At 43.2% G+C, this 22440-nt stretch overlaps 1 protein-coding gene across 3 annotated transcripts in view; it reads right to left on the bottom strand.

Annotated features, from left to right (window-relative positions):
- ZNF281 (zinc finger protein 281) overlaps positions 1 to 22440 on the bottom strand; it is a 48041-nt gene that overhangs the window by 8158 nt on the left and 17443 nt on the right. For 2 of the 3 annotated variants that reach the window (XM_088443570.1, XM_088443571.1), the window contains exons 2-5: positions 21745 to 21870; positions 4452 to 4575; positions 2647 to 2730; positions 729 to 847 (exon numbers count right to left, since the gene is read on the bottom strand). In XM_088443570.1, the coding sequence (XP_088299696.1) occupies positions 729 to 847; positions 2647 to 2730; positions 4452 to 4575; positions 21745 to 21870 (453 nt within the window). The remainder of the gene's footprint in view (positions 1 to 728; positions 848 to 2646; positions 2731 to 4451; positions 4576 to 21744; positions 21871 to 22440) is intronic. The other variant, XM_088443572.1, reaches the window with a different exon arrangement.

Here is a 22440-nt window from a genome sequence, read left to right as displayed (position 1 = left end):
AACAATGACAAAAGCTCAGAAACTGTAATGAAAAGCAATGTGACTATTGTAAATGTATATTATCACAACAATTTACCAGAAGTTTGACAACACTTAAGTTTAAGTCTACTACTAAGGAGGGAATTTAATTGCCCACGATAATTTTTTGTGCGGTAAAAACGGAGGGTTGCGGTAAAAACGAAAGCTATTGAATTGCCCAGGAAAAAAATTGTGGTAAAGTCCTGTTTTTACCGCACAAAAAATTATCGTGGGCAATTAAATTCCCCCGATAATTTTTTGTGCGGTAAAAACAGGACTTTACCACAAAAAAAATATCCTGTTTTCGGGCAAAAACACATCCGCGATAAGTTCCCAAGTCCATGTTTTCGTGATCGCCGCCGCGATAAAAACGGCACTTATAGGGGTGTATTGTTTCACCTGCTCCCGTGCTGCGCTGTAGTGGATGAGGGAGTCTCCTCTCTGGGGGTACGATCACACTGATCGTCGCCACCCCCCCTCTGCGAATCTACCGCTGGCTGAGAAACTCAGAACCCCCCTCTTCAGCGTTACCGTTTGTGTTTCTAAAAGGGCCGTGGCCACGCCTCCAGCAATTGAATCACGCTCCCAAATATGGTCAAAGTATTCGGGGGTAATTGAATTAGCCCGGAGAATTAATTAACCGGCGTTAAAGTACTGCGGATAATTGAATTCCCCCTTGGTCTCTTAAGACCCAACAAGATGTAATGTACCTGCTGACAAGTATCACACTTGTATGGCTTTTCTCCACTGTGTGTTCTCTTGTGTCGCTCCATGTGGTACTTCTGGATGAACTTCATGTTGCACTGATCACAGTTAAAAGGTTTTTCTCCTAGAATATGAACAAAAAAATAAGTAAACTTAAATTCACCAGTACTACAAAGTGCATTACTACAAGATTTCTGATTACTTTATTATTTATAGGATATAATTTTAAGGACTATTAACTTAACCAAAATCTGCAACAATTTTTAGCATGTTTACAGGCAATGGTTATGAAGACTAATGGAGCATACACACGGTCAGATTTGTCAGATGAACGACTGAACGATTTTACCAAAGTTTTGAACGATTTTTGACTGCATTAAAATGAATGGAAACGTCCAAGTCTAACTGCAAACCCATCAGATGTCAGATATCGTTATCTGACAAACGGGAACACGCATCGTTGATCGTCCAGGCATGTCAGATATGAACGATTTTCCTTCAGATATGAACGACTGAACGATTTTTAAATCGTTATCGTTCATATCTGAAGGAAAAATCTGATCGTGTGTATGCACCATAAGCCGTAAAAAATTTTTTAATTTTTATAATGCCAAAGTGACAATGTGGCACACACAAGTACTGTAAGTGACTTGTTGGCCGACAACATGCTGCCTGTATTAGATCACCAAGCCTCGGCAAGAAAGCATCCCAGATCACATTAGATGGGTAGGGATTATTTGTGCCTAGAGCATTTACCATATACAGATATGTCCTTCCTCGTCTATCCTTCCTGCATTACGAGTTACATTACACATGGAGCATGAGAGTCGTCGGCTCCAGTGAGACTTGGCCGAGCCTCTTTTTCACAATGTGATGCAGATATGACGCACAATCAGACTTGGCTGATTAAAATTATATGCGGCTTATGTATGTTGTATGTGCGGCTGTCTGTAAAATCACAACGGACTGTGGTGTGGAATACAGCCACTGACACTGTAGCGTAGCAGTTCGTACACAAATACAGCTGCAGTCGTACACATAAAATACACATGCCACTTATCATTGTAATCAGCAAAGTCTGATTGTGCGTTTTATTCGCATCGTATTGCGAATAAGACATCTGCAGTGAAAAAGACACAAAAAGATGCTCGGCAGGAATAAACTCACAAGGGACTAAAGGTCTCATACAGACCCGCTCGCGAGCGCTGTACGCTCGCAAGCGGGGCGATGTTACCTAAATGTTCATGCGCACGACGGAGGCGTCTCCGTCGTGCGCATGCGCGAGACCCGGCGAGCGACAGGGAAGCCGGACGCTCTGACCAGAGAACGACCAGAGAACGCCCATGGGAACGCCTACCGTCTGGGTCCGACCCCACTGACATCACTAGTGATGTCAGAGGGAGTGCTTTTGGCTCTGATAGAGCCAAAAGCACTCCTGGGCTTGCGGCAGCGAGACCCTACCGCAGGGTCTCATCGCAAGCCCGATGGTCGTGATGGTCCTGACCATCGCGACCATCTTTTTGGCCGCTCGCATAAGCTGTGGGTGGTCACCCACAGCTATGCGAGCGGCCAGGATGCCCCTCCATTTTAAGCTAGGCTGGCCCTGATTCAGAGCGAGCACTCTGGTCAGAGCGTCCGGCTCTGAATCAGGCCCTAAGCGCGACTAGAAGGGCTGTTTAACACGACTGCAGCAACAACAATGAGGACACATCTTGGGTAAACAAAACAAACTACTGCCAGTAGGAAATGCATCATCTTTTTAACATGGCAGATGTCACCGGATCCACCAGAATGCCTAAAACACAACCATGCAATATTTTACATATGCTTGTCAAAGTCCAAATTGTAACTTTCAGTTACTGAGCCACTCTTTAAAATGTGCAGGACAAACCAAGAAAACATACAAAACAAGCATCTACATACCACTATGTATTTTTTCATGCCGCTGCAGCAAATATTTCTGAATGAAACTCATATTGCATTGACTGCACTGAAATGGTCTTTCACCTACAAAGAGAAAAACACAGCAGGCTGTGAAATGGACACAAAAGTAAACAAAATTCAGACAATGTCCTTAATTAACAAATGAAAGGGATGTTCGCAGGCCAAAGTATTAAGAGTTTAAGCTGCATACACACGATTTTGTTACCAGCGATTTTCTGAACAATTTTCTGTCAGATTTTTTTAAAGTGTAATGAACGATTTTTTTGAACTACAAACAATTTTTGCATATTCCCTTAATGAAAATCGTTGAGTTGACAAGTCTGACTGAACTACAAACGTGAACGCGCATAGCGATAATCGTTCATAGTTTTGACTCAGAAAGTGAACGATTTTGTTAAACGATATCCTTTAACAAAATCGTTCACTTTGAGTCAAAACTATGAACGATATCGTTTAACGATAATCGCTCAAAAAATCGTTGTGTGTATGCACTTAAGTATTAACAGTAAGTTATATGAGCATTCTTAATTTTTGATACTCTGATGCATAAGAAAAAAATAAAAATACACACACACACACACACACACACACACACACACACACACACATTAAAAATCTAAATTTTTATACAAGCTAATTCTCTGTTAAGACATTACAGCAGTGGTTCCCAAACTGGGTGCTGCGGCACTTGCAGGGGTGCCTTGGGTCAGTGGTCCAGTACCAAATAAAATTATTTTTAGTCAGTGTGATTGGCAGCCATTAGCACTGGTTTTGCCTATCAAAAAATGTTAAAGAAGCGCAGTTTTGTCAACCACCACATAACTGAGCCTAGGGTGACATATAAGCACAATTTACTTCATTTCATTTTTGCTGAATTTCTCACTTAGAAACTTTTGGCCCAAGGGTACTGTGGAAAAAATGCTGATACTCTAGGGCGCAGTTATTCGAAAAAGTTTATGAATCACTGTATTACAGTAAAAATCTTTTTATTCTATGTAGAATTGACTTTCGGAAATACGTTCACAGGTTTCCAAATGACCATTCAAGATGAACAAAAAAATAAATACTATGTTTTTCGTAGTTCAAGTCCATTAAACTTGGTCTTGACCATGTTATCTACACTAGTCAACTGTCAACAAATTACCGCTAATACTACTAGTTATTGTACAGAACGGTGAAAACAGTACACTAGACATTTCTGCAGAATGACCATGTATTCAAATAAAATAAAGTGTACATTTATGCATAAACTGTTACAAAAGGTACAACTACATAGATGGCAAACCTCTAGAGACAGGAATTTTGTCAATTTCACCAAATGACTGGACCTGTGATCAATATACCAAGGTACGATCCAGCTATTCTTTGCCACATAAGCCTGTTGATGTACATGGGCCAATTATGTCACTAGCCAACAATATCTTTTGTCTGCCAAATTCAATTGACCTTTGATCATATAAAGTTTTTTGTTGTGTGACATGAGAAATACATTGTTAAACTCAGTTCTCAAGGCACCCTAATATTCCAGGTTTAAAAGGATCCCCCATCCCTCCTTGGTGGGCTTCTACAAGTTTCAACTAAAATGTGTACAGGTCCAATCTCTCTAAGAGCAGAGAATAATCACAAGCATGACAGTGGTTGATAAGTGCCAACAGGGGTTTTCAAACCTTTCATAATACAGAAAAGCAGATTCCAGTACAAGCAACTTCAGATGAGAAAGCAAAGGTGTAACCTGCAAGTCTCCAGCTTCAATGCAGATAGATTTATCATAAAAATATACATACCTGTATGTATGAGCACATGCCTGCGAAGATGGTAGGAACTCCTAAAAGCGGCACTGCAGTGCTCACATATATGAGGCTTCTGATTTGGAGACAAATTAGCAGCTTCACCTTCACCACCTAATGACTGGAAAGAAAAATAAACAGTCAGTCCAGCTCTCAGAATACTGTAATCGTTCAGTAACGGAGAGATAAATAAAAAACACCACATCTATATCTAAACCTTACACATGCATAGATAATATTTAGATCTATTGCCAGTGCAACTTGGGCTCTAAGGCCTGGACCATGCAGTAATTTATATATAACTAGCAGCCGCACACCCAGATTATACTCTATTCCCCTTTCTGTAAGCATACTTTCACCATAATAAGATTTAAGAATTTCTGGTTCCTAATTTTTATCTCTCTAAACCAAATAAATTGATGGTGCAACAGTAACAGCATGGACCAATAAGAACCCACAATCATAATGTGGCTTGATTGGTCATTCCACTAACCAAATCCTACATGCCCAGCAACCATTTTAAAGTGGTGAAATGAAAACTCCTATGGTTACCTGGGAGTGCAGCTTTAAAGCACAAAGTATTATCAAGTTGAATTTATGTTCAACTAGAAATCACATGCGTCATCAACCCTAAAAATTGTAAAATACTCTGAACTTATTTTAAGTTGGCCTGTATTTATAAGGCAAATAACTAGTAAACCCAAATTGATTTATATCAAGAGCTACATTTTAAATTTGCAAATTCACGTAAAGTCTTGCCATGCTTAGCAGAACTGAAGCCTTTTAAAGGTGCGTATCCATCGTAACGTCGTTCCCCATCCCCTGCAGTGCCTACACTGAATGATTAGTCGTTCAGTGTAGGTACCCTCCATCATCTCCGAACATGGCCAATCTGTCGTTATCGGCAGATTGACCGGCAGGTTCGGGCGAAGATTGATGTCGGAAAGGACCAGCGGGAGCATGCATCGCTGGTCGTTTCCGACATTTTAGTGCCCGATTCATGCACGATGGACGACTGAACGATAACATTATTGTTCAGTCGTCCATTAATATCTGCTAGTGGATGTGTGCCTTTGGGAATATATTTTCTTGGGAAAGCACAAAAATTGGATTTTTGTATTCACCGTAAAATCCATCTGGGGGCCACTGCGAAATGGACTGTGGGTAGAGAGCTGACAGGAGTATAGGCACTAAAAAGTTAAGTGAAAAGCTCCGTCCCCTCTAACCACTCCCATTCTCCACCAGACCTTTATTTCTTCTTGTGCCTTGGAGTAAGGCCGGGTACACATCAGAATGAAGTGTATCCCAGCTGACCCGTAGCATGAAAGAAGAATATATCCAGTGTACGACAGCTCGATATACCCTTCCATTCCGCATTCACCTGCATGCCTTTGTCAGCCTGGTTGGCCCATCTGATGTGCAGCACAACAGATGGGATGACATCGCACGTGAACGAGCGAGGGTATACTGAGTGAAATGGACAATATTTTGTGCCCATCAGCTTCAAAACGATATATCATTTAATATATCACCTGATTAAAATCATGCTGTAGGCTGGGTTTACGTCAGTTGGGTTTTCGTTTCTTTTGCTTCCTTTTTTTTCCCAGCACCTCGATCCCTGTTTACAGGGCTCAGTTCGCCATCAAAAAGGGGCTTAGTCAGAGAGATGGGTGTAAGCTTTTCGCCTGCTACACTCCTAGCTCCTGAAGTGGGTCACCGATACACTACTCTTATGGCACACATCCACTAGCAGACAGGCAAACGTCTGCACGATTAAATCATTGTAACCGTGCAGACGTTTGTCAGTCTGTGATGTGCCTACACTGAACGAGCAGTTGTTCGGTGAAGGCACATCAATCATCTGCAAACATGTTGAACCTGACGTTATCGTCAGGTTGTACAACATATTTGTCTGATGATAGATGACTAAACGACCAGCGCGAGCGCGTATCACTGGTCGTTTTAGACATTTCTTAGACCCATCTTCCAGTGCTGCAGTGCGACTGGCTCTTCCCCCATCCCTCCTTGGTGGGCTTCTAGCAAAACGGAATGCTCCAATGCTATCTTCCTCAGAGCAACAGAGACAAGCTTAAAGTATTAGCAGCAGTCAGAGACCATTTCAGTGTGTTTGGGCACATCATAGCCTGCTATTGCCTGCACTTTACATAGTGTTTTGCTATTGACTACACCTTACATAGCGGTTATGTGATTTATATGTGGGAATTAGAAACAGTGATTTGTTAGTCTGTTAACCCTACTTCAGATTATAGGTAGCTTCAGGTTACCAGAGTAAAGTCTTACTTAGCATAGTTAGAATATTTATTGTGTATTATTCCTACACTACTCTTTCACAGCTTAGGCAGGTTCATTGCTTTCATTCATAAAAGATAGAACATTTTAAAATCTATAGATAATAGATGACTGTATGATTGCATCTGCACTATTTGGATAGAAATCAGGCAGAATTCATATTGCTTTGTTAGTTTCAGTCCCTATACCTTAAGTTGGCAGGACATTTAGGCAGTCTTTATGTCTTAGCTTATCTATTGTACATATTGATATTCTCTTAGCATTATAACAGGTTGGAAAAAAGGCTTCCAAAGCAAGGCTATTCTGCTGCACTATTCTGAATAGTCCAAATTTGGGACAAAATTAACAAGAGGTCACACAGAGCCAGGAGACCTTTGTACAGTCTGCGATATTGAGCCCATGGGCCAGCCTCCAGGGAAGGGGGGGGGGGGGGGGGGGGAAGCAGCGGATCAGTTGGCGATCCTGGAGAAACATGAAGCTTCAGTTCATATAAGTGGATTCTTCTGTAAAAAGTGGCTTCTCTACAGTCACGAAACTTAGCCTCGGCAGTTTCTGCCAGCAGATACATTTGGCTTAGATCTTGGAATGCTGACCCAGAGTCAAAATGTACATTAGCGGCTTTTCCCTTTGAATGGGGAATTTCTCTTTTACCCTGAACTTACTAAGATTAGAATACAGGCTACTGGAGGATAAAGCTCTCATCTCCCAGTCCCAACACTTAAAGCGAGAACTCCTCGGTTTCGGCTCCTTTTGCCTTCTTGGCAGGGGCAGATCCCAGGCCTTTAGATGCATGTCCAGTTACTTCCGCAGGGGAGCCTTCAGCAGCAGATTCTTGACAACAGAACTCCAAGCTGGCTGAGAGACTGCATGATGTTCAAGGAGCCCGCTTACTCAGGTTCTGGGATGTTTGGCTCAAATCCGTTACAGATCTCTGGGTGAACAGCATTTTGTCCGGTAGATAAATTCCTTTACACCAGCAATGGCTTGCGTTTTACTCAAACCTCTTGCTGGTAAATAAGCCGGACGGGTCCTTCTATCCGCTCCTGAACTTGAAGCAGCTGAATCACGATCTCCTTTTAGCAAAATTCAAGATGGCGTCTCTGTGCTCTGTCATCAGTGGAAGGAGGGGAATTTCTAGCATCCATAGACAAAATATACTTCTCTTCATACTCCAATCTGGTCATGCCCCGCATGATTTCCTTTTTGAGAAAGAGAGGAATCGCCATTATTCCTTATTTAAACGACCTTCTAAAAAAAGGCTTCATCAGAATTCTTGCTACTCCAGCATCTACAGGAAGTGGTGGACACCTTGGAGGTTCACAGTTGGATCCTGAATCACTCAAAAGTCAAACCTCATTCCGTCACAGTGAATGGTTTTCTTGGGCCTCTTTTTTGACACTGGCAGAAAGTTTCCTTCTTCCGTAAAAGATTCATGTCTTTGGTGAGGTCACTTTTACAGACCCATCACGTTTCTGTTCTCCGATGCATGCAACTTCTGGGAAAAATGGTAGTGAAGTGGTTCCATTTTCCAGATTTCATGCCCAGACTCTACATTTTACACAATTAGTCCAGGACGGGTTCCAGTCTGGACAGACAACTCTTCAGACTGTCCCATCAGATGCTCCATCACTTGCGGTGCGGTCACTGTACGCTTACATCTTCAGGGTCTTTTGTCCGACAAAATCCACCCTCATCATTAATGTCCTGGAGTTGAGGGCAGTCAGAAATGCCCTGGTCCAAACTCAGCAGTTATTAAGGGAAGGTCTGTTCAGATACAATGGTAAAACACCAGTGCTGCGGAACAAGGAGTCATCATGCAATGACGGATGCGTCTCACATTCTAGTTTGTGCAAAACTCTGGGTTTCTGCCATCTCAGCAATCCACATTCCTGGGGTAGATATCAGGGAGGTGGACTTCCCCAGTCTCCACACCCGTCCATCTTGGGGAATGGAAATTACATCAGGAGGTATTTCTAATGATTGCAGATAGTGGGTTATGCCTGGACTAGATCTTGTGACCTCTCAATTGAACAAAAAGGGTCAGGTTTCTGCTCAAGTCTGTTCTTTTGCAGAATATTTGGCCACCATTCAGGAGGCACAAGCCTTCATTCAGGGTGTAATTCGAATTTACCTACATACATAGCACCTACTCCTCCGTGGGATTTGAATTTGGTATTGGAAGACCTTCAAACCTCTTGAGACCGTTGAGTTACAGTAACTTATGTTGAAGGCATTTTAATTTCTGGCCATTGCGTCCGCTAGACAAGTCTCCGAAATGGCTGCCTTGTCTTATAAGTCACCCTTCATTATTTTTCTTTCCGACAGGGTGGTCTTTTGGATGAAGCCTTCCTTTCTACCACAAGGGGTTTTCAAATTCCATTTAAACCAAGAGATCTTGTTCTCCTGGCTTGTCTGGGGGCATCCTTGTCCTCCAGACCTACATCCTTAGGCAGTACATCCTCAATTTTGACATACGGATTCAATTTTGGTCCTTGTCGATAGCACAAAGTGAGGAAGGCTGGCATCCAAGCGTTCCATTGCTAGATGGATTACCACTACCATACCACAGACTTACCACTCTTCTGATAAGCCGGGTCCAGCTTCACACTGGGCTCATTCTACTTGTGCAGTTGGGGATTCTCGGGAGGTTCGCCACGGTGCCTCGGTGGAACAACTGTGCAGAGCGGCGACCTGGTCATCTGTGCATGCATCTACCAAATTACACCGGTCCCATACCTTTGGTTACTGTGACACTAGTTTTGGACGCAAGGTTTTAAGTATGGTTTTGACAGATAGCGCCGGACTTAGAGCAATGGCACTTCTGCGCACATACGTCTGAAAAAGTGGAGTGTCTTTATGACACATCCCCTTTTCGTCACTCTTGGGGGCGTGTCCGGCACTTACGGACATGCCAGGCAGCCAAGCGCCGCGGTCACTGAATGGATGCCGGGGCATGTGCCCGGCATCCATTCACCAGCGGTGACCACTGCTGTGCCGGTTTCCCCACCCGCGGGACACTACGGCCCGCGGGTGGAGGACAGAAACCACAGGCTGTTTCAGCGGGGTGCCGCGCTGGAGGGCAGGGTGCTTTCTGCCCTTCAGAAATAGGGCAGGGCACGGCAACCCGCTGAAACTGCCTAATGGGAACGCTACTTTTAGTGCCTATACTCCTGTGCCAGCTCTCTATCAGCAGTCAATACCGCAGATTGAATGCAAGAGGAAACAAAAAATGCAGGATTGAATGTTACTATGTTAAACATCACATGCAAATAATAAAGCAACTCTTTCACAAAAGTTGTGTGGCACTTTAATTGCATACACCTAACAAAATATAAAGGCAGCTTGCGCTAGTAATCAAAGATGTAAAGGTGCAGTAGCCCATACAAGACATTGTTTTTGTTTTAAGGGATCAATCCAATTAGGTGTGAATTGAGAGTTTGTATCATGAAACTCAGACGTCGCACGAATGCACGCTCTCTAGAACTCTCCAATCCAATTAAAAATGCCTATTCGGGGTACTCGCAGCAGAGGTTTGCGAATTGACTGCCAAATGAGATGAGAGAAGTGCATGAAAAAGTGGGAGACCATCCTGGACCCCCCAAAATTGATAATTTTGTTAGCAAGACCGTATAGAAGGCTGTTTGTGGGCATTAGGAATGTACTCTAGGTGTTTAAAATGATTCTTCCCCATGGGACACTGCGGTCCGCAGGTGGGGACACCACCCAACACCCCTGGTAGGCTGCTGCAGCAGGGCGCAGCTCTCTGCTAAAACAGCCTAGTGGCAACACTACTTATGTGGTCCCCTGAAATGCAGAGTAAAAGCATGCCCCTTTGAGGGCACCTTGAAAAATTGTACACACACTATTTATTCAATTTAAAAAATATTGCAATTAAATTTGGGGTGCCTAAATTAACAAAAAGTTAATTTTGGGGTAATTTGAGGATTTTTTTTTTTTAACAAAAAACATGTAATTATTGGACAAATTAAGATAATCGGAAACTTCCAATTGCCCGATTAGTCATTAGGGGGGGGGGGGGGGGGGGGCCAAGGGGTACAGCAAAGGTCCCAACATTTTAGCTTTAAAAAAATTTTCCTTTCCATCTCTCACCCTAAGGGAGTTGCAAATGGAACAATGTGAATTCAATCTCACTGGTTCAATGCGATTTGCTAATTGGATTGCAAAATTAATTCGCTGTGAGAATTCAAAGAGAAAATAGCAACTCGCACCTCGCAATTCACACCTATTTGGATTAACCCTAAAGTCTTTTAGTCAATAAAAGTAAGTTTGCTATGAGTTTCTACACATGTGAAGTTTAAGCAATGTACACCCTGGCATTTGCAAACCATTTACTGCAGGTTAAATCACATTACATAAAAGCATATGTAAAAATGCCTCAACTGTATCCCATTGAATTAACAGAGGATTCCTAGGGCCGAATTCAATTAGCCACACTAAAATTTGTTGTTACCGCGCGTTAAATTAACGCACATATTGCCTGGTAATTTTCCTTAACGCGTGCATGTGCGCTCCCGCTTAACACGCAATTCAATTGGAAAAGGCTTATTCTGCTGTTCGCGCAGTAAGTCTTGCTGGTAATATCCGTGTTAAGTGTGGGTGAAATGGGTAACTCAGCTTGTACCCCCCCCTCCCCCACCCCCCCAATAAAAAGTATTTGGGGTTTTTAAAATAAGTAAAAAATAACAAAAAGCAAGTGTTTTCTGCAAACTAAATGCTCAAGATAAATTTGAGGTGCATAAAAATGCCTGAGTAGATATGTCATTATAAGCCCCTTTTAAAAATGTGTTAAAAAAAAAAAAAAAAACACACATGTAACCCCTACCTGCAAGCTTAAACCCACTTGTCCCATTCATACGGCATCTCCCATATACCTATCCTACATCTTATAGCCCATTATTCTGCATTTTGCAGAATTTTACGGCAACAATTACATCATTATTGGTCAAATTAAGCCAATTAAAAACTTTTAAAAGCCTAATCAATCATTAGGGAAGGTGTGCCAATGGTTCTGAACCAAGCCCTACATTTGTACCCTAATTTCCTTAATTTTTCACCAGCTCAGAGGATTGCGGAAAAAAAAGTTGCATTAAAACATATGGAGAATTAATACATGTTAACTTGTGAACTAATTGAATAGCTTAAAATTTGAGCCACCCATAGAAAGTCACATTTACAGGCGTAAATGTGTTATCAAGGCTAACTGAATTTGACCCTAAGTTTTTTTATTATGTTGTCCTGCATCATAAGCCCTAAGGTGGAATTCAATTAGCAGCAGTAATTTACCAGGAGCTAATTGACCCCCCCCCCCACCCCGATGCAATCCAAACAGCCCCGAAGCACAGTCGCACTTAAAGGGGTTTATTTTCTCGGGACCTCAGAAGTCTCCGAAAAAAATCCCCGATAATTTTCGCTGATCGGGCAGTGAAAACACACAGGTTCATGAACTTATCATGGATTCTATGGGAGCTTTCATTTGACTTAAGAGCTCAGTGAATTGAATAGCTCTGAGAACTCCTTCCCGGGGATATTCAGCATCGTCCTGAATTGAATCACCCTCAATGGCTCGATTCAATTCAGCACAATGCTGAATAGCCCCGGGAGGGAGCTCCCAGAGCTATTCAATTCACTGTGCTGCTTGGTCCGACAAAAGTGCCTGCCGCACGGCTGTTTGCCTGCTTAGTGCGGCACTTTAGTCGGAGAATGACAGTTTTCGCGACTAAACACCCATGTTAAGTCGCCAAAACCATCATTCTCCAACTTAACTGACAACTGTTAAACCAAACAGCACGGTGAATTGAATAGCTCCGTCCTGGGGCTATTCAGCATCGCGCTATATTTAATCGAGCCCAATGTGTTTTCACCCAAAAACAGACAATTGTGTGTTAAAAAAAAACCCAAATCTTTAATAGAATTGCACAAAGGTAAAAAATGCGTTAAAGACCAGTTTATGTCCAAAAATTATCGGGGCTAATTGAATTCCAGCCTAAAAATTAACAAGGAGCATAAAATGCACTTCATGTGAAGACTCAAATACTGGCCCCTCATTTTTTACAGTGACTTACAGCATCAAACTCCATACACTATGCCTTCATTACAGTTCTGCAATCAAGACACTATTCTATAACCAGCATTTCAGTCTTAGGGCTGAATTCAATTAGCTGTGGTAAACTCTTGCTATTCAACTATAAAAGTCTTATCCAGGCAGTTGCACGGTAATACTGACTGGCAATACCCACATTAAAGGGCAGTATTCAATTGTTTTCGCATTCCGGATCTCCAGTGAAAAGTCACGGGGCGCTATTAAATTGATGCCCGTTATCACATTGATTGCGCCCATAGTGGTTGGGTTTAGCCACGTAAAATGGCTACCTCCAACCAAAGTGCTGGGCACGATCGCTGTCTGGGCGACCAAACAGGCCACTTTTCTCCCATTTCAGCTTGCACCCCCCTGGGGCTGCGAGCTGAAAAGGGTGCGCCGGCAGCTGATCGCACCCGACAGGAGCAACAATTGAATAGCTCCTGTCAGGCGGGTAAGGGTAACAACTGAATATCACCCTAAGTATGGGAAAAAAAATTTTGGTTTAAACAAGTTTTTTGCATTAATGTTTTAATGAAAAAAATTCTATCCGGCTTATTACATTAATAATGTGAAACATTGCTATGTATTAGACACCTTGATCAACCATGTTTTCATGCTTTCTACAGCATTAAAACATACAGGGCGGAATTCAATTGTATTCGCGGGCCGCATCTCCCGTCTAAAGTGACGGGAGTTCGCGGGCCGCTATACAATTGTCCAAGATGTTCGCGCTGATCGCGCCCAGAGAGGTCGGGTTTAGCCACGTAAAGCAGCTAAACTTGACCAAAGTGCTGGGCGCGATCGCGAAAAGTGATGTTTGGGCGCCCAAACATGTCACTTTTCGCACATTTCAGCTCTCATCCCCCAGGGGCTGCGAGCTGAAATGTAGCGCTGGCAGCTCATCGTGCCCGACAGGAGCAAGAATTGAATAGCTCCATCGGGCGCGATAGCGGCTATAAAGAATTGAAATCCGCCCATAGTGTCTACACACTAGACGATAAATTGAACGATAACAATACCACTATCGTTCATTGCATTTAATATTGTCCAGTGTGAATGCAAGACATCGTTAAAGATGCGCGCTCCCGCGGATCGTTAACAAGGTCTTTTATCGCCCGTACTTGCAGGGCAAACCGACGATAAAGTCAGGTTCCGCAAGTTCGGGGATGAGGGAAGGTGCAGTCACTGATATCGTTCAGTGTGTATGGTCAACGACATTGAGCCCGGCAGTGCAGGGGAAACAGAACGATATCGCTCATGGAGAATATTGTTAAGTATGTATGAGCCTTTACATGAGCAATTCAAAGTTATTAGGATTTATTAATCAGATTCTACTTATTTATCTAGCACCTTCCATAAAATAGCTAGAAGCTGATTGGTTGCTGTGGGCAACAACCCCACTTCTAAAAACATATACCCCTTAGTCTTTCCTCCTTCCATCCATCTCAGTAGGACTGAAGGTTTTGAATTGAAATAAACATGAAGGAGATTAAACCATGAGGTGTTTCTATGTGTACTGCATCTTTAATGTGTGAAGATTGAGAACATTGTGGTTTTTTTTTCTGTCCTATAGAATTGTTAGGATAGGGGTTTGTGGAATCTTAGCTAATGCTAGGCAGATTTAGTACCTCTCTGACCTGGTTCACCCTCCCTATTTCTTGGTTGTGTGTGAATTTTCTGTATTGGTTCAGATCACTCAAATGAAAACCAAGATCAACAAGCATGTGGAATATCACCAGGGGATTCTCTTATAATTGGCTTATAGGTCACAGCATAATAATAAAAAAATGGAAAAAAAAACACATTCGGTTTGAAACATGGTTTAAACTAGCATACCCTGATTTGAAATGTTTTAGGAATGGGCCCAAATCTAAGCACAGAATGCATTTATGATTCATATACACCTTATACACACTGCCTGAAGGTAATTTTATACAATACTTTCAATCATTTTGTGCATCAAACAAAGTTTGTGTACCTACATGAAATTCATGTATGTTTCATATACACATTATACATACAGCCTATAAGTCATTTTATACTTTATTTTTAATAATTTGTGCCTTAAACAAAGTTTGTGTACATTGAATCATCAAAAATCAAAGATTTCACTGTCTCAGTCATGCTAAAAATATTCCGTATTTTGAAATATTTGTATATGGGAGACTCCACCTGTATTGGCCAAATTAATTACTTATAAGTGGCAATTTTATCATTAGGGTGTGTACCAGGGGTTCTGAACAAGGTCCCAACATTTTTACCTTAGAAAACAGATTTTCCTCTACTTTTCACCTGGTCAGGAAGTGATAAAAAATGTGTCAATTCCTATGGAGGGTTAATACGCGCATCCAACTAAATATTGCGGCAAATTGAATTTGGGCTTTAACACACATACATATAAGGTTGTCAACTTGCCTAAACTATTTCAGCTTTGTGGTGGTCTCGGAAGATTGTGGACTTTGTAGCCACCAACCTCCCCACCCCAAACGTGTGGGTCTTGTGTACTGTTGCCCCATCCAAGAAACTGATGTATTGAAAGGATATAAGGGGACAGTGGATCATATCAAATGCATTCAGCTTAGAAAACTTTGCTTGCCTCAAATTAGTGACAAGAACCTAACTATACATTCCCTTCCGGAAGCACACCATTTGAGAAGTTTACACGTAATCATTGTATCATTGGATGTGAATGGTAATTTTTCAATACAACTGCTTACGCCAGTGTGTTACAATGTCTGAGAATTTCTAGTCTGCCTTAGGGGCTGTCTCATCAGTTCAATATCCTAAGGATTCAAAATGTTAGGTGAGGCAGAGATGAATGTGGGGCCTGGTAGTAAGCATGCTGAATATGGAATTTAAAAAATAAATAAATTTGTTCACTTAACTTTTAAGCAGGGGCGTATCTACCCATTGGCCAGGATGGCACTCGCCAGGGGCGCCGGCCAATGGGGGGGCGCTATCCGGGGGTGCCATCCGTGGCCAGTGGGTAGAATCAAGACAGGGTCGCCTGTGGCTCGGCGGCTCCTCAGTACAGCAGCAGAGATGAGGCACACATGACGTAATGACGTCATGCGCGCCTTGTTCAAAAAAAAAAAAACCTTTATTTATTCTATGTACCAGGCAGCCGCTGGCAAGTGATGGCAGCTGCACGGACCTTGACATCTAGGAACTTCCTAAATGTCCAGGTCCGGGCAGCCACCATTGTTTGCTGGCTGCTGCCTGGTAGGTACATAGAATAAATAAAGCTTTTTTTTTTTGTTGATCAAGGAGCGCATGACTTCATTACGTCATGTGTGCCTCATCTCTGCTGCTGTACTGAGGAGCCGCAGGCTGAAGAAGTCGGTAAGAATTTGTAGGCTGCGGAGAACTGGTGGCTGGATGGTTGGGGCCAGGGACTGGATGCGGGGGGAGGGGCCAGGGACTGGATGCGGGGACTGGATGTGAGGGGGGTGGGGCCAGGGACTGGATGCGGTGGGGGGGCAGGGACTGGAGCCCAGTATTACAGGAAGGCTAACGGCTGGGGAGACAGTAGGGTGATGGCTGGGCAGACAGAAGTGGGATGGTGGGACTGGGGAGACAGGATGGGGATCCTGAGGAGACAAAAAAGGGGCTGTCTGAAGAAACAGAAGGGGGTGCTGGCTGATAAAACATGGGGGTTGGCTGGGGATACAGAAGGAGGGCTGACTGTAGAGAGTTTATAAGTAGAGTAATTATTCAGAAAATATGGGGGGGAGGGGGGCACCAGTCCAATACTTTGCCAGGGGCGCTCGGACCCCTAGATACACCCCTGCTTGTAAGTACTCTAAACAATATAGCACAGTGGCTATAATGGTTATTTAAATTGATAAATTCTTCATTCAATTCAGGATACATACATTGTATAGATTATGTTAATAAATATAAAATATAGCCAGAAGTATAAAGTTAGTATGCATTTAAGTCCATGAGAGAGAGAGACTGTCTTAACTACACTCGCAGCAATTTTCATCTATTTGGGAAACTCCTCTATCAGCATTTACTTTGCACCTGTACAAGTCTGTGAGCATTGGAAAGAAGAAGGAACAAAGTATATACAGAGTGTAACTATAGCCTTTAATCATGTAATTGTCTCAATAGTGCCAGTAATGCATAGCATAATATCCACAACTTTGGATGTTTTCTGATTCCAGCTATGGAAACTTACTGAAAGGTTTGGCTATTTGTGGAGACATTATTAAATGGATGAGAAAACTTTTATTTTATTTTTTTTTTGAAGTGCCATAAATTACTTAAAGTACACACCATTAAAGTACTACAGGGGGTAGAGATATCTGGAAAATTTGACCCAATTTGGGCAAGCTGGATGTGCATTCAACAATACACAGAAAGGATTAGAAATGAGTCAGGAGGAGTGGATGATTTTAATTTACTGCTAACCTTTACACTCGGCAACTTGAACTGTATCAGAGGAACGGAGGTGTAAACATTGAAGGGCAATTGCAGCTTGAGTCTGCAGATATATGGCTTCACATGCGGCGCCCTGCCCTCCTTCTGGAGGGCAAAAAGCACCCTGTCCTCACAGCCTGCGGGTCCCGTCTTCACCCGCGGGACGCAGTGTCCCGCGGGTAAAGAAATGTGCGGTGACCCGGTCACCGCCGGAGAATAGACGCCGGGCACATGCGCCCGGCATCTATTCTCCCTTTCTGCAGCGCTTGGGGGCTGGCCGGCGTATCCGTAAGTGCCGGGCACGCCCCCAAGTGCGACGAAAAGGGGACGCGTCTTATAGACACGCCCCCTTGTCATGACCACGCCCCCTTTTCGGGCGCACGCACAAGGTTGCCCTCTCTAGCTCCGGCGCCCTGCCTGCCGCCGGAGCTAGAGTGAACACATATACATATATATATATATATCTCCTCATACAAATTTATTTAGTGGTTTGTCTTCATTGGGAACAATAGGCGTTTCTCCTCAGATCCTCAGCTTTTATTCCTTAGTTTTTGCTGCTAATCATTTATATATAATATCTGCACATTCACCTATTTAAGCACCTAGTTGTAAGGTTACAATATGTAATGTCAACTTAAGGGTCTACTTCTAACGCAGTGATAAATAATAACTGTTCATCGTTCCAATGAAAAAAGGAATAGTCAGTTTCTGACAATTTATAAACAGAAATCGATGACTTCTTATAGTGTTCATTCTAGGTCCGATGTGGGGCAGGGCGCTGGACCATAAAAAGGGCACTCTTGCACGCGGAAGGCGTGGTCACAAGAGAAAGGGACATATCCTTAAGTTACCCCCTTTTTTCCTCACTCTTGGGGGCGTGCCCAGCACTTAACAGACACGTTGGGCTGCCCCCAATTTCTCCGGCATCTATTGACCAGCGATGAGCACTGCACAGCAATTTTTCTCCCCCAAGGGACACTGCAATCCGCAGGTGGGGACAGCACCCGGCACCCCTGGCAGGCTGTTGCAGCAGGGCGCCGCAACAAGGGTAGGGCGCAGCTCCCTGCTAAAACAGCCTAGCGGCAACACTACTACTTGTGTGGTCCCTTGAAATGCAGAGTCAATCATGTCTCCATAGTATGTTATGTGGACTGTGATGTGTGCATTTTATAAAGCTGTAATAAGGTAGGCTTATGACAGTTTTTGACAAACATACCATCTCAGGATGGCATAGTACATACATATACAACCTACATGTACATTACGGTAAACAGGGTGAATTAACTGCTTATGCACTGCCAGTATGGAGATGTGAGGAAATATTACTGTACATGCATAATATACTTTTAAAATGTCACTTCCAGGAAACCTTTCGCCAAAGCATTACACAACTGGCAGGGGCTTTCAGGTTGAGGCATGTTTTCAGATTCATAGAAGGGCTTGAAATTGCAGCAGTAACTGTTGGTACAATTGCGGCAAGCAGCAGTAGAAATTGTCAATTATCGATGCATTCTGGAGAGCCTATTTAAATAAATAGGATCCTGAATTACTGACACTGATCATGAAGCTGTTCTAATTATATGGTACTGTAACTTACACAATGATAATAGTGCTCATAGGTAGTGACTGAATTGATTTTCTTTAGGCACGCTAATTAATGGGCGACCAATGTAGCAATTTAACTGTTTTAGGCGCCCATTATCACACCAAATTAGACCGGGTTTAGCACTGTAAAAAGGCTAAACCAGTCTAAAGTCCAGGTTAGGGCAGTCAAACAGCAGTCTGGGTGTCCAAACCACAGACTTATCACATATTTCTGTCTATCACCTCAGAAGAGTGCGAGAAGAAATGCAGACACTGGTGGCTCTTATGCCTGAACGGAGCAACAATTTATTTGCTCTGTCGGGCGCACATTAATCAAAGCTGCCAGCAAAAACAATTAAATCGCCTCCATACACTGAAGTGCAAAAAGTCATGGGATAGATGCCTTGTATTGTATAGGACCCCCTCTAGCCTGGCGAAGTGGAGCAACTCAACGCAGCATCGATTCCACAAGTGGACTGAAGATCTCTGGAGAGATGTTGACCTATGCCGTCTGGATAGCTTCACACAGCTCCATGATATTTGAAGGTGCAAGATCTTGCATGCGAATGGGCCTCTCTACCACGTCCCATAAATTCCCCGATTAGTTTCATGTCGGGTGAACGTGGTGGCCACACCTTTCGCCGGGACAGATGACACTGAATTATCCTGCTGGAATATTCCATCGTCAATTCCATTAAAAGCTGCTAATGGTCATCAAGCACTGCAATGTAGCGATTACCGAGTCAATGCGTGTTCAAACGGACCAGCGGATCCAACCCATGTCACGTGAAGACACCCATTACTATTATGGAACCACCAACAGCCTGCATGGTGCCTTGTTGATAACTGGGGCCCATGGCCCCATGGGGTCTGCACAACACCTGAACCCTACCATCAGCACAAAACAACTGGAACTTATCGTACCACGCCACATTTTGACAGTCCTCCAGGGTCAAATTAGCGACTTCACAAGCAAATGTGAGGAGCTGTCCAGTGTCGTAGTGTTAACAGGGGGCACTCTAGTGGATCTCCTGCTCCCATATCCCATGCAAACTAAGGCATGCTGCACTGATTTGCTGGATATGCGTCTGGTACCTGCTGCACTGAATGTGGATGCGACTTGAGCCAGTGTCGATAGTCTGTTACCACAGACCATTCTGGCCTGATGCCGCTGGTCACAATCATTAAGCACCTGTGGGCGGCCACTGCACTGTCCACAGTGGGTGGTAATGCCTTCCATGAGGGATTCCTGGTAAACACGTGAAACCGCAGTTCGAGGAATGACCGCACAACTTCAAAAAAGTCACATCCGAAGGGCACCCACTATCATGCCACGTTTGAATAATTCACATCGCCCTTGCCATGAGCAGCTTTAGTCTGTGTTCAAAACGACTCACAATATGTCAGTTTACAAATGATGCAGGTGTAGGCATTTCCAATATGTCACAGTAGTGTGACACTACCTTTACATACTGCTATTACATTTATACTAAAGCTAGCATTTACTATAGCCACCCCCAATTAACCCCATTTTTTTTTTTAGGAAGATTTATATTCAGAAAATAGTTGCATACCTAGTACAATGCTGTTAAAATTCTTTCCCTGGTTGCTAGGGACTATGTTAGATAAACTTGGCTGACAACAGTCCTTTTGCAAAGTTGTAGATTAATACTAATAGTGGTAGTACCATTAATAGATGTACAATGCTTTAACTAGATGTATAACGCTTAATTACATTTAAATTGGCCTTTTTCCAGCACAGAATGGCAACCAAGGAAAACATTTAATCAATTACAGGGAGCAGATGTGTGGTCTAAACTAGCCAGTGTTATAATTCCGATATAAATGTGATTTTAGAAGCCCTTACACAGGGTAATAATACAGCTGTCTTGCCATTCACCTGCATCACTGTCAAATGACATACAAATGTGGCTAAATGGAAACATCCAGCGACAATGTAATGACTGGGCACCATTACTGTGGTTGGATGTTTATTACATTTAGCGCCTGTTCTGATGTCTGACAGATACTGACAAGATGTTGAATATTGGTAGCCTTGTCTTTTCCCTGTTCTTTGGAACAATTAATGTCTCATTAACAAGAATTACTTTGTTAAATCTGTGGGCGGAATTCAATTGATTCCAGCCCCTATCGCGCCCGACGGCACTATTCAATTCTTGCTCCTGTCGGGCGCGATCAGCTGCCAGCGCTACATTTCAGCTCGCAGCCCCAGGGGGATGAGAGCTGAAATGTGCGAAAAGTGACCTGTTTGGGCGTCCAAACATCACTTTTCGCGGTCGCGCCCAGCACTTTGGTCGGTTTAGCTGCTTTACGCGGCTAAACCTGACCTCTATGGGCGCGATCAGCGCGAAAAACGGCAGCAATTGAATAGCGGCCCGCGATCTCCTGTCACTTTAGACGGGAGATCCGGACCGCGTACTTAATTGAATTCCGCCCTTTGTTTGTTGCCCCTTTTTTTTTTTCTAAAGGGAAAATGGACAAGTATTTTCATGTTTTTAAATATTTTCCTGCTGCTGGTTACCTGTTGGTACTTATAAGAGTAAGCAAATAAAAAATAAATATATATATTTATTTTTTCCTTATACAGGCAGCCTATTAGATGCGTATTGGCACCTTCACCTTCAGTAGCTAATTACAATTTACAGCTAACCTTTATTAGACTAATTACAAGAAGTATTGAATACACATATGCAAACCTTATCAGACAGCAAAGTACTTTAGGCTAAAGAAAAAGAAAGCCATTCCAGAACTAAAGACCACTTGAGAATATAAGGGGCAACATAATGTTAAAATACCCAAATGCTTCAGAAGTAAATTTAGAAGCCCACACGAGCACAATAAGGCTCTTACTTTAGAAGAGTCAGTCCGCCTGCGTTTGGATTTTGATTCCTGAGCTTCTGAGCTTGGACGCCTGGTCTTCTTCATGGATGGACTCTGTTTTGGAACGCAGCCATTTTTTTCGGTTCTTATTAACAGCTGTGAGAAGATATGTTTAGGATTAGGCTTAAAATACTGATGGAGCCATTAGCACTCGTAATCTAAGGTATAGTGAATAATTTAGTCTAGCTACAGTGGTGCTTGAAAGTTTGTGAACCCTTCAGAACTTTCTATATTTCTGCTGAAGTTTGGCCTAAAACTACCTCAGATTTTCACACAAGTCCAAAGTAAATAAAGAGAACCAAATCAAACAAATGAGACTACCTAGAGAAAGGGCACTTCTGCGCGCACCCAAAAAAGTGGTCGTGACCAAGGAAAAGGGGGTGTGTCTATGACGCGTCCCCTTTTCACAACTCTTGGGGGCGTGCCCGGCACTTACGGACATGGCAGGCAGCCCCAAGCTCTGCGGTCACTGAATGGATGCCAGACGCATGCGCCCGGCATCCATTCACAGGCGGTGACCGCTGCACAGCAGTTTTTTCCACCCGTGGGAGTGGACAGAACCCGCAGGCTGTTTCAGCGGGGCGCTGTGTTGGAGAACAGGGGTGCTTCCTGCCCTTCAGAAATAGGCAGGGCGCGGCGCCCCGCTGAAACGCTATATCATGCCAC

The sequence above is a fragment of the Taudactylus pleione genome, unplaced genomic scaffold (assembly GCF_031769625.1).
Source record: "Taudactylus pleione unplaced genomic scaffold, aTauple2 ptg000331l, whole genome shotgun sequence".
Classification (NCBI taxonomy): Eukaryota; Metazoa; Chordata; class Amphibia; order Anura; family Myobatrachidae; genus Taudactylus; species Taudactylus pleione.
Note: the sequence above shows the minus strand (reverse complement) of the source record. Positions and strands in the feature narration are given on the sequence as shown.